Consider the following 12873-nt stretch of genomic DNA (forward strand, 5'->3'; position numbering starts at 1 on the left):
TACAACTTCCTACAGTTCTCAGGGAAGTAACCATTCAGCGTCCCAGGGAAATCAAGTACAGGAGCGTGAGGTTACTTGGTTGTTCATGTGAAGATGATAAAAGAGATGAAGACGTAAAAGGGTAGGAAAGGGACTAAAAGTCTATCCAGAAGACATAATGGTGCAAAACAGCAGGTGGATCACTAGATCTTCCCAGAGAAAGCTTGTCAGCCTCAGTGCTGGGTGATGGTTAGAGATGACAGACCCTTTTCTGTTGACATTCAGCTTACCAGAAAGATGCCAGTAGATGTTGCGACTGGCAATTAAGCAGCCTGAAGACTGTGTACAGGTAAAGTCATTATCCAGCTTTCTGTGTATCCATGGAATAAATCAAAGAGGTACGGGGAAGAAAGTTGCAGAACGGTATATAATATGTATAGTCAAAGAAGCAGCTACCTTGAAGCAGTAAGAAATCTTCAAACTTTTCCCTAGGCTGGAATTTCAGTCTCAAGTTTGGGAAGAAGGAAAAAAAGTAAGAACATGCTCTTGGGTGCACTGTAAGTGGAATAAGATATAAAAAGCTAGAAAGGTAAGAGCAAGCAGGTAGACAGGAGAGAAAAAGTAGGTGGTCATTCATCTTCCTGTGGAATATCAACAAATGTACAACACACCTTCATCTGATGCATGATTCCATTAGGATGGTTTAAAGGATGTGTGACTTGCTAAATATTCAGAGTATATATAATCTGTAGCCTGGTGCCTAGCAGCAAAATGTCTAGCAAAAACACTGACATTGCTAATTTGTGGAAGAGAGAATAACTGTTTCTAACAACTGAAGTAACTCTGCTGTCTCTGTAGCAAGCTTTCAGAAGGCAAGGTTAAGAGATATTGTGATTACAGAGGCCTGGAAGACTTTCTTTTCCTTCTCTGGAGCAGGTATTGCCAGGCGTTTCTGCCCTCACATCAAGGGATTGATTCTTCTGGCTGAAGTGTTTGTAGCCACCCACAAGTTGCTAATACAAGCTGGCCAGTGATGGGTTTATAACAACTTCAGTCCACATTTATGCTATGACACAGATTACTAGAAGAGCATTGAAACCTACAGAAAACGTAGGCCACATCCTCTGCCTGTCCTGCACTGTTTTTTCCCAGCAATGACAGATATCCTGGCCAATGTTTAATTTGGGGTATTTTGGGTTTCCTAGACACACAATATCGAAGTAAGTCAACTGCTCTATAAAGCTAGTTAAAGAATTAGAAGGCAATTAAAGCTGATTTATGTCACCTTGGTAGTCATGCTACAGTATTTATCAAAGAGTACAGTTACAAATTATGTGGTTGATAGCCCGCTTTCTAAAAATGGCTGGAGAAGGTGGTTCAGACATATTTCTTGAAATGTTCTTGCTTGCTTAGGAAAACAAACAAAGAACCGAACTGGATTTGTTACTTTAAGCAAAATGAATATTAATGTGAAAATATTCCCTTTGGGAAATTTGCTCTCATTTGTTTTAAAATATTCTGCTATTAAGAACTTAAGCCTGGCTAGTGAAAGAAAACCAAGACAGGAAAGAAATAAGAAATTACATTAATTTTGTGCGAAGTTGGTGAAAATTTTAAATGTGCTGTAGTCAAAGGAACACAAAAAAGAGGCCAGGACTGGACCTGGCCACAGATGGCATTTTTTTCTTTTGGCTAGTCAAGAGTTGTGTGAGACCTCAGTGAGCCTGTGTGTTGATCTGGGCATCAAAATGTGGAGTCTGGTCATCCTAATCAGCCTTCTGGCAAGTGGTAGGAGAGACACAGCTATTCTTTCCCCGCAAATACTCTAGACCCTTACTTTCTGCTAAGAAAACAAAATTCCTCAAATTTCAAGACCTTACTAGAAGAGATATGCTAACATATATGTTAAGACACAAACAACTTTCTGAAACTGCTGTTGGAAAAAAAATTAAAAATTGGCTGATGATCAAGAAGCAAGATGACAATATAAATGAAGGAAAAATACCAGAGGTAAGAGGAGTAGTAATATGTAAAGCCTTCCACGCAGACAAGAAAAATAACCCAAGGTTAACTCTAACCTTGTTCTAGATTTTTATGAAGCCTGAGGGAGACAGGAAACACCTTCTTAAGTGTCACTTCCAATCCCTTTTTTCCCCATCTACACATACATGGTTATTACAAGTATCATTTTTTCTTTCTCTGAACCCTCCCTGATAAAGGCCCATGGGTATTTCTACTGTAAACCAGGTTCTTAAAACTACTTCCCAGATGTTGTCATCCGTTTCTGCTTATTTAACAGAGTTCAAATGGATTTTGACAAACAGTCTTTCTTCAAGAGGCAATGCAGTAAAGACCTTTAATGACAGAACTATGTGTCATCTTTGCCTATAAGCATAAATTTGCACAGCGGGCAGTACGGTGAAAACAGCTTATCATCAACTCATCACCTCTCATCATTGTTAGAATTAAATGCAAATGGAAACGAACATCTCTTCAGTCATGGTTGTGAAAATTAGCATCTGTGACATTAGCAGTGGCTCATTTATTATGCACTCAAAATTTCAGGGGGAAAGAAAAGAATATAAAACTTGCTATTTTCAGAACTCTACCAGTCTCTACCTTTGAAATAAAATTAAAACCCTCAGCTTTCCCCACTCAAGGATAAATCCTAGTTAATATTCATTAACACTGAGCAATCTCTTCACTGCAGATCTTGTCCTACAGAAGATCTAATTATGTCTTGAATTATTCTTGGTGTTTAGGTTTGCTGTACCTGTTTTCTATTTTCTATTTTCTTTTCCTTAATAAGTATTCCCTGTTAAAGAGTCACAAGCCACCGTCTAAGAAAAAAGCAGCACCAAAAATCTTGCTTATAGCATCTGTCTGCACTACAGGCTCCAAACACTTAGGCAAGCGATAAACTTGACTCAGATGACAAATCCCATTGAAATCAATGGGATCAAACCTAATTTATTCATTTAAGTGTTTTCAGAATCAGGACCAGGCCTTCAGTAAAGAATGTATAAAAAGGGTAAATCCTGGCCTCAAGTCTATGGCAAAAATGTGCATTGATTTCTGTGGAGGCAGGGTTTCATTTAAAGCTTATAAAAAGGAAAATTATTGGTATGAAATAGTACTAGGGAACAAAGTTGCACATTAAAATGTTTCCTCCCATTGGATTTGCCACTATTTTCTCATAACCCTGAAAACAAATAATAGTTTATCATCTAAGTAAGCGAATATTGATTTAATTAGAAGCTTGGACACATTTTTGCCTAAACAAAATGCACAGGCATTGACCCTGAATTGTCTTACACACCAGAGGTAAGCTGAGTTTCAAGCACCAAGCACATTTGGAAGCAGAATAAGGAAACGAAAACGTCTGAAACCTTTAGCATAAACATAGCTCAACTGTCATGTAGAATAATGACACAAGACTTCCTTCAGTCAAGCCAGAAAAAAATGGCACAAAGTCGTCTTTGCTTCAGCTTGAAGTAAAGCCAAGAATCATCAGGCAGTTCTCAAGTTTGCTGTGTCCATAGGAATTTGAGAGAGAGAGAGAAAGGAATAGGCTCTGCCCAGCACATTACATCCTGTGAAGTGCGCAAGACAACGCAGGGACGTTTTACACATTATTCGCACCTTCCGTTGTCATTTGCACCTGGTCAAATGTGTAAAGCAGTGCAAAGTGGAACGCAGAGCAGCTGCGAGATGCTTTAATGGTGTTTTATTTGTATGCTGCCACGGTAGGGTGCTGCCTGAAGCGTACACAGAAGAGGAGACTAGATCTTGTATCATTTCTTAGAATGTGTCTTGCCATCTTTCTAAATCTGCTTCACGCCACTCCCAGATACACTGACATTTGGCCCAACGTCACGAGGGCCAAAGAGGCTAAAACCCAGGTGATTTTAGGGGTCTGTCTTTCATCCTCTAAGTCAACTGCTCTCCTCCTCTCCAGCTCTCTAAGGGGTGATGGGACAGACTGCACAAACTCATAGCTGAAACACATCTGGTAAAAACATCCTTCCCCCTACTTGCTATAGTACTTCTCTGCTCTGTGGCTAAAACTCGAGCGATGCAGGAGACACATGCCTTCCCTGCAGTGAGCTGATGGAGCCGAGACTGACTCCGGCCAGCAGCGTGACTGTGAACCTCAGGGCTGGGTGCAAGACTCAGTTTGTTTATCTTCACCTGCCCACAAATAATACCGCATCTCCGAACAGGTACACCATATAAACCCAGCCGTGTTTCGTCTGACGGAAAAGCAAGGGGAGCAGGTGAGGGCTGACAGGACGCCCTGAGAGAGCTCTCTTGGTGGACGCTCTGATGTGCACAGGCTCTGCTGTGATAGCAAGTCATTGCAGGTCCTGGACAGACAGATAGGTTAGATTAGGCAGGCTTGAAAGAGAGAGCTTAGCTCTTTACTTTGTTGAATTTCTTCAATATTAAGCAGAGTATTTTTAAGCCTTAAGACTTCTCCTTTATAGTTGAGCTACCCGAGTCCTCAGCTGATGTACAAGTTAAAAATGTGCAGTCCCACGGCAGTACGTGCAGCTACAATGATAAACATTGGCAAAGGATCAGAATCCTTCCAGTATCTCTTTTGAAAACTCATGTTTCTCTCCCAATTTTCTCTGGGATGACACCAGGTGTAGATTTTTTTTTTTTTTTTGCCTAACAATGACTGTTTATTTATATAGTTTACATACAATGCATTCAGTAGTTATATGCGTATCCATGCATACACAAAAGCTGCCAGATATGCAAAGAATCTATTAGCATGACTGCAGCACTACAGAAATCCTGCTCTATGACCACAGAAACTGCAACACTACTATTTCATGGCATAGTATCAACCTTTTCATAGCAGACGTTGAGAGTATTAAGATACTACCTTTTGTCTATGTAGCGCCTAATGCATCTGCAGAAGTCCCTTCCTTAAGCACAACAGTAATAAATAAAGGTAATGCATTGCACATAGAGAACTGGCAGGTAGATACTGAAAATCTGTGTTACTCCTGCACTGGTCATTGACTAGTCCACCACTATTAGAGGCTTTATACAGGGACAGCAAATTGTCTTGAGAAGGGTTTTAACACCAGCCTTGCATGGTATTCCTTCATCTTTATCAAAAGGCATAACTGGATGCTGATATTCTTCACATTAGAAAGTAATAAAACCCAAAGGATTAAAAAGAAAAACTTGGTGAAACACTTGAATTAATGCACAGAAGTTCACACAATTGTGACAAAGACGGCTGGTCACTGTGGTTAAGATTCAGTAACCTAACGAGATCTTCCTGGTGTCCTCTTTGAGGGCCTAAGGTACCTGATTCTCCCTTTCCGCTCCAGACCATATGGCTCTCCCACAGGTCTTGTGTCAGCCCCGTGCGGACGTGTTGGAGACACTGGGACATCTAAGCTGCCTAAAGGCAAGGTGAGGTAGCCCAAGACCTCCACAGTGACAACGGCATCCTGCCCTGTGAGCATGAGGAGGTACCAAATGTTGCCGGCTTGGAGCAGGGGCAGCCAGGAAGTGATTTAGGGAAGTCACTTGTGAAATCCTGTGACTTCTGTCGGGAGGTAAGGACTTGCGCCCATGTTACCCAATTCAGAATTAAGCAACTTAAGTATTTGCATTGCTTCTACGGGGCATGTTTCGAAACATGCTACAACAAGCTAAAATTTCTGTTCCGTGCAGCACGGGGTGTCTCCTCCCATGTCCTTTTTGTGAACAGCACATTCAGCAAAGGCATTCTTGTCGTGGAAAGTTTACACAATTCTGTGCAAAAGTGGGACTACAGTACGTGAAGTGTTTCAAAGCGGACACTACGGAGGCAGAAAGACATCCTGAGACACTTTGCCAAGACCTTTCCATTTTTGTAAACATTTACAATAAGACAAAGTCAGCGCAGCAAAGTCAGCAGGTTTGACACTCAGTCAAGTGGTTAGACTCTTTTTATCCCTGCTTTACACATATGGTGAATCAAATGATATATATATATATATTTGAGAAGTCACAATGCCAGCATTTTAATAGCATGGAGTGCATTCATGAATGAATAACTAACTGTATAGAAAAAAAATTAAAAAATGAAAATCAGACTATTGTTAAGGAATGTCTTATTCTGGAAGAAAAGAGTAACAAAAACCGGCTATCGCAAATATTTAACAGACAGGGAAACAAAGCCCATCCACAGAGTCTCTCATGGTCATTTCTTGCTTAACCTATAGTGTAAGTAGATATTAATTATGCTTCTTCCCTGCAATTAAAAAACAGCATGATGATTGACCAGAAGAAAACACGTACCATACCAACCAGTGAAATGCTTAAAAAACCATTAAAATCTGTGGGAAAATGGATTCAATTTTTTTTCCAAACCCATGGAAAAAAACATTAATTTTCATTGTTAATGAGTCATAGTCTAAAATCGCAAGTGCAATACACAAAAGCCAATGCTGTGTAAAACCAGAAGACATTCCTGCTGGAGCAGTGCCTGCAATAATCTTTTAGGACCTGGAAGTCACTAAGTGAGGTGTATTCCCAAACGATGAGAAGATGGGTCTGTAAACTAGGAGGCACTGAGATACCGAGAGCAGAGATATGCTAAAAGGCTTTTCTAATCTCTTAAATTTTCAGCACTGATAAATTGAGGTAGAAATAGATCCTGAAGCACTCAGGTCTAGCAGTAGCCATTTCTCTTCAGGCTTCCAATACACTTGCAGAGGTCATTTAGCACCCAGTCCAGGGACTGAAAATAAATTTCTAGGACAGGACACATCCTTATGCATCTTGCAAAACTCTCACTTTCTTTTGTGCAATTCCAGATTGTAGAAAGTATCTAGTGTAGCACATTATCAATTTATCCAGAGTATTTCTTTCAAGCTGAAAGTATAATCATTCCTAGAAAAGTGAAGATGACAAACACTGACTGCCAAGTACCCTCTCCTCCTTTGGTTATGGTGATGCAAAAGCAAATTTATTAAAATAAGGAGCAAATTCAACAGCTTTTCTAATTCTTCACTGATTCTCACACTCTTATGTGGGACATCATCAGTTTATCATAGATGAAAGAGAAGGAGGGGATTTTTGTGAGCCCCTCTGTTAAAAGACTGATGCAGAACATGTAACAATAGACAAAGTCCAGTACCAGCACTCTTTAGTAGCTTCACAATGATGATTGCTTGAATTGGATCATTACTTTTATAAAGTGAGTATATATACACAAATAGATTCCTGAGATTATGGCACTGAGACACTTCCTAGCACATCATGAAATCCTGAAGCTCGGATTTAAAAGGAAATCCTCCTTTTAAAAATTGCTACGAATTCCTGTTATTAATCATTGACAATAAAGATTAAACATCCTTACCTTTGGCTTGTGACTTTTCTCCTTATCAGAGACGTTAGATGGTTTTCTCTTCAACATTTTTAATTCACGTTTATCCAGCTGATGTGCAACTGCTACTACCTTGTAACCAAACTAAGTACAACAAAGCGTACTACACAAGCGTACACAGGTTACGCAGTTCCTTATTCTATCAGGATGTGACTTCACACAGCTGGTTTGCGGCATGGGTGAGCCTTCTGAAGCTTGGTTTGGGGAGGGAGGGAGGAAACGGGAGGAAGCGACAGGGAAAAGAACGACAGAGGTGCACTAAGGAGATGAGTTGAAAATGAGGACATGGTTCAGAGTGAGAAATGCTTTAAAACTTATCACCTCCTTCTGTGTCACCATCAGGCCTCAGTAAGACTTTGGACAGCCTCAAGAAAATCGTCCTCTTGTCCTCTTTCATTTAGTGCCTTGTGGCACTAACTGCACCCTTCATTTCAACCTGTGCTGGGACTTGAGTGTGAAGAAGGTGTGCTGCTGTTCAGAGGACCAAGGGGTATCAATGCCCAGCAGATTTGCACTGCACTGTGGTACGTGGTCTAGCTGGTCCCTAACACCTCCCTTTTTCTCTTAGCTCTACAGTAATGCAATAAAAGCAATGAAATTAAAGGTCACTGTTGGGTAGAGAAGGGATGCTTTCTAAAGCCATCTTTTTATCTTGCGTGGTGGAACAAATTTTGCCATTCATCACAGAATTTGTACTGCCTGAAACAGCACCTTCCAGTCCTCCGTTGATTTGGCGACGAAGTCACAGGGAGGAAAAGCAAGCCTCACAGAAGGCTTACAACAAGGAGACAGAAGAGAATGACAAAGGTCCTCTTGAAAAACAGCCCAGAGGCTAAATCAAAGTGAAGGTGTTAAGATGGCTTTGAATTTCTGCTTCACTTTGCTTGGTATTATTTGCCAAAGTCAAACAAAGACAAGTCTTGAGTATCCTAAGTAAAACTTATTTGTTGTGAATCATAGGCCACAAAACCTGAAACCATGAAAAATTCCCAACTTTTTGCTGAAAGATGGAGGCAAATTCTCAATTTCAAACCCCACACTCTTGGATTGCCCACAGAGTTTAAATTAAATCTTAATTTAACACTACTAAAATTTTAAAAGAAATCTATGTCTAAGTAAACTGCAAGAAAAAGCTTCAAGATTAAGTGTCAAGAAAAAACTTTGGGTTTTTTTTTTTTTCAAAATTTTGATAACATTTTTTAATTTTTTTTTTCCCAAGCCGACTTTTACTCATAAGTTTTGCATAGATAAAAGCTCTTTTAAAAAAGCAAGTCACTGTGGAGGTCTCTTGCACCAAATAAAAATTCAGAAGCCCTTGTGAATCCAAATAGCGTACAGACCTTTCTTTCTCTATGCCATTCTTTTAATATTAGATCTGGTAGAACTCAAATTTCAACGAAAGCTAGAACAAGAAACCATCCAAATTGAAAACCAAAAGAACTGATGGTTCAAAGCCGGTAAGAAATGCACAAGTCTTATTTCTTAGAATTGCCTTTCCCAGTCCCATAAACACTTTTACCTTTTTGAAGCAGGCACGAAGAGACAATGCTAGATAGGCAAGTAGTCTCTTGGCTGAATTGCTCTCTTCTTCCTCTGTCATATGAATACTGCAGGGAGGGATAAGACATTGCTCATCAGATGAATTCCCATTTCAGTTTGCTATTTGGACTTCTATTTAAATGTTTAAGAAAAGTTTTGGAGGCTTTCTTGGATTCTGATGGTTGGGCAACTGAATGGACTGAGACTGACTGTTGAAAGAATAATTATTATATGCTAATGGTATAATGAGGTTTTCCTTTCCAGACCTTCTAAGAACAAGGTTAGTAAGAAGGGGAGGAGGAACTGGGGTTAAGGTGCCAAAATTCTGCCAGATATAATGCAAGACTGTTCTCTAGGTTATTGGATTGCAGTGGAGGACATGTTGAACCTCAACCCATTAACCAAGATGTTTCATTTCACATTTTAATCAGAACTACACTCATCTAGAACAGAGTTGAATTTATTATTGTTATTACTAATAATAACATATCAGAGTTCATAATCATTGTTATTAATAATAATCATTATTTAATTAATAATAATTATGAAGTCTGAGATATATATTTTTTCTATATCTGATAACACCACCTGATATGTTCATTTAAGTTTCTAACCATAAGTAGGTTTTACCATGGATATTTAATCAGCCTTAGTAATTCAGTAGGGCCATAACTTGTTATAAAAGCTGTATGTATGTTTAACAGTAATTAAACCTGATTATTTATCTACATAGATGTACATTGCAGTATATTGTTTTTCTTTTTAATCTGCTCCAAACGTGAGGATTAAATCAGACTCTGCTGATCATTAGACTGTGATTTCCTGTCTCAGGCCACTGTTAAAATCTTCATGATTAATAAAATGGGAACTCATCTGAAGAGTAATATATGAGCTTCCTTTCTGTAGAATATTTATTGTTAAACAGGAAGAAAGAGGCCATTTCAAGAGATATAGTACCCACCCATATCTATTTCCTTTCCTCATCCACATATCAGAAAAATTATAGCAGCTTGAAAGCTGACCTGATTATGTTCTTGCCCTTGGAAGGGTGACCCACACTAGTTTTAAAAGTAACAAAGTGAAGAAAATCAAACATATATAATATTAAGTTCATTTAATTTAGTTAACCAATACATTTAGAAATGAACTCTTTTGAATTAAAAATTGATAATAAGCTTGGTGCTTATATCCTCTGTATTTGAAGCTAATTTTTCAAAGGGGAATGAGTATTCATGCAAAATTACTTAGTTTTTTTCTGTTGGACATGACTGCAGGTAACTTATTCCATTTCCTTGCTAGTCTTTGAACCTGATCCAAACCCCAATGAAATCAATAGAAGTTTTTCAGGTAAATTTTATGGGGCTTGGATTGACTCCTCCATCCTGAAATACCCAGGCAATGTCACTCTTCTCTCTGGGAAGTCCTGTGGGAAAAAAGGCTATCCACTTAAAAATCATTAAGATACCCCATGAGAATGATTCCTACTGTCATTGTATTTATATAGGCAACACACCTTATAGATTATTATTATTATTATTCAGTTTTAATGAATGGACCATGATGAATGGTCATGGATATTGAAGTATTTTATGTGCCTCCTTCCCATACAATATCAAGTGCCACAGCAGTCCCATATCCCCATAGTGGCTCCATCCAGTTGCCTTGCCCTGAAAGGAGAGATCACTTCCAGTCTAAACTGCAAGTGTAAATTTATCCTTTCGATACCTGATTATTCTGATAAAACTAAAAAGTAGAGTGCAAAGTAGATTGAAGGTTTTAGTGTAGTGGCCACCCATCAAAAAGCAGATGAAATGAGACTTTTTTTGTATTAGCAACTCGTTTTTCATTGTCAGACAAATCTGGTCCAAGTTTAACTGGAAACTCAGAGATACCTTGGGGCTGCACATTGCTTTCCCTAATGCTAAGCAATCCCAGAGTCTGTTATGCTGTTTATTTTAATTAAAATAAGACTTGTATTTTGTACAAGAAAGAAATCATGCCTTCAGCCTCTGCTTTTATGGCCATGCCTCCCCCTATATGATCAAGCTCCCTTAGATATTGCAGAAATCTCAGAATAGCAAGTGGAATAATTTGCAGTGAATAATTTACTTAACAAATTCAATCTTTATTTCCTCAAGGAATGTTCATGAGCAGAACACAATTTCCTCATATGTATTAATTATGGGGTAGAAGATAGCTAGATACTTCCCTCTCCTGGTCTAATCTGAGCAAGGGCCAGCCACAGTTACAGTCACTGCTACATCTCAGCAGAGCTCTCTCCATAAAAGAAATGGAAAATCAAAGGAACAACTGAAAAAGTGAAGTTAAGCCCTTCCTCCCCTGCCAACCACCCATGAAAGAAGCCAGGTGTTGCAGGCTGTGCTGTCTTTATAACTATTTAAACAAAACACTCACTTTTAACTTCAAAGACTGAGGCTGTGATTTTCCATTTGGGATGCTGGGGAACGGAGCTGGATGCTTCAGGGGCCATCTCTGAAACTCCCACTTTCGCTGCAAACTCATCACTGTGAGCATCCAGAACTTAGTACTGAAAATTGGTCCAAAATGCTAAGAGACTTCATGCAACAAGGTGTGTAATTTCCTATTGAATAGGCTCCTATATGCTTTTCATCAGGAGTAAAAAATGAAGAAGCTACAGAAACTCAGAGTCTTCAAGAGACAACATGGGATTAAAGAATATTTTAAGCTTACATCCTTGATTTGGCAGTGTGTTGACACTATATCAAGACGACTCCTATCCCGTACAAAGTATAATTCTTATGAAGTCTGCAGAAACTGGCTATTCAGCAAAGCTAATAACTAACATCTGAAGTTTGCTTCAAAAACTTGATCTTTGCTAAATAATTTACATTGGGGGGATTTTTAAGGCCATACCTCCACTGAAACAGCATGAGGGAACAACAACAGAGTGGCGTCTAAGCTTGTTTACGCAATCATCAGGGTGCAGAGCAGCAGGAATACCCTCACCATGCCAAGTCCCAGGAACTGTGAATTTGGCCTCTCTCAGACTACTGGGCTTCCTTCTCTTCCTGAAAAAAATATTTTCGTGATTCTTCCTTCTCTTATGCTAAACCTTTGCCACTAAGGTCAATGGAGTCACAAAGAAATATGGCAGGGACGGGCTATAGAGCATCACTACCAGAGCTCCTACTGAATTTAAAGCCATGTCTGGTACAAAAAACGGTGGCTACTCTGTGAGTAAGAAAAAGCGTCTCATTGGCAGGCCCTCAGACTGTGTCCTTGGCATGCTCCCAACACCGCCTGGCCTAAAGGGAAAATGAAGTACCAAGAACTTATCTCAAACTTTGATCCCAACACATTCTCTTGCATTAGCAGTAGATGAACAGATCAGTCATACCTACACTATGTCAGGTTAGCACTACCACTAATAAAAATCTATACTATTGTGACAGAGGGATTCTCAAGGAGATTGGCTTTCACCTATTGAACAAATCCCTTTCTTATTATCTTGAAGAGTAACAGTCAAAGTTGTATCTATATCTTCTAGGTATTCCTGCTGGGAAAATTCAAAGTCAGCAAGGTTAGTGTCTTGTAAAACACAGCCACAGGCTTATCCAGGATCTGTGTAATAATTTCCAACAGAAGTACGTGCGTCACTGGTGGTTTTCCTGTACAATTTATTGTAAGCAGAATACACTTTACTGTCTGCGATGAATAACAGAAAGTAACTGGCAGGATGATGATGCTGTGGGTTCAGGGATGTAAGCGAACAGCACGCTGTTTCTCAGAGTGAATGTTAAAATGTAGCTCAAAGCTACATCGCACTGTTCATGCCTAGAACATCTCAATGGATTCTGTTAGTGAACACTGCGATTACTAATCAGCTACAAGGACATTTTATCCTACGTAATTTGCAGGTTTATATGACTGATGTTTTATAGTTGTCCAGCTGAAGCTCAGCCTCCCAGAAATGC

At 39.3% G+C, this 12873-nt stretch overlaps 1 protein-coding gene across 2 annotated transcripts in view; it reads right to left on the bottom strand.

Annotated features, from left to right (window-relative positions):
• SAMSN1 (SAM domain, SH3 domain and nuclear localization signals 1) overlaps nt 1-12873 on the bottom strand; it is a 94773-nt gene that overhangs the window by 32119 nt on the left and 49781 nt on the right. The window contains exon 1 of one of the 2 annotated variants that reach the window (XM_054811409.1): nt 7352-7538. The exons of the other annotated variant lie outside the window; for it this stretch is intronic. Coding sequence (XP_054667384.1) covers nt 7352-7408 — 57 coding nt within the window. The 5' untranslated portion in view covers nt 7409-7538. Of the gene's footprint in view, nt 1-7351; nt 7539-12873 lie in introns of those variants that run through there. 2 annotated transcript variants of the gene reach the window in all.

This window comes from Grus americana, chromosome 1 (assembly GCF_028858705.1).
Source record: "Grus americana isolate bGruAme1 chromosome 1, bGruAme1.mat, whole genome shotgun sequence".
Classification (NCBI taxonomy): Eukaryota; Metazoa; Chordata; class Aves; order Gruiformes; family Gruidae; genus Grus; species Grus americana.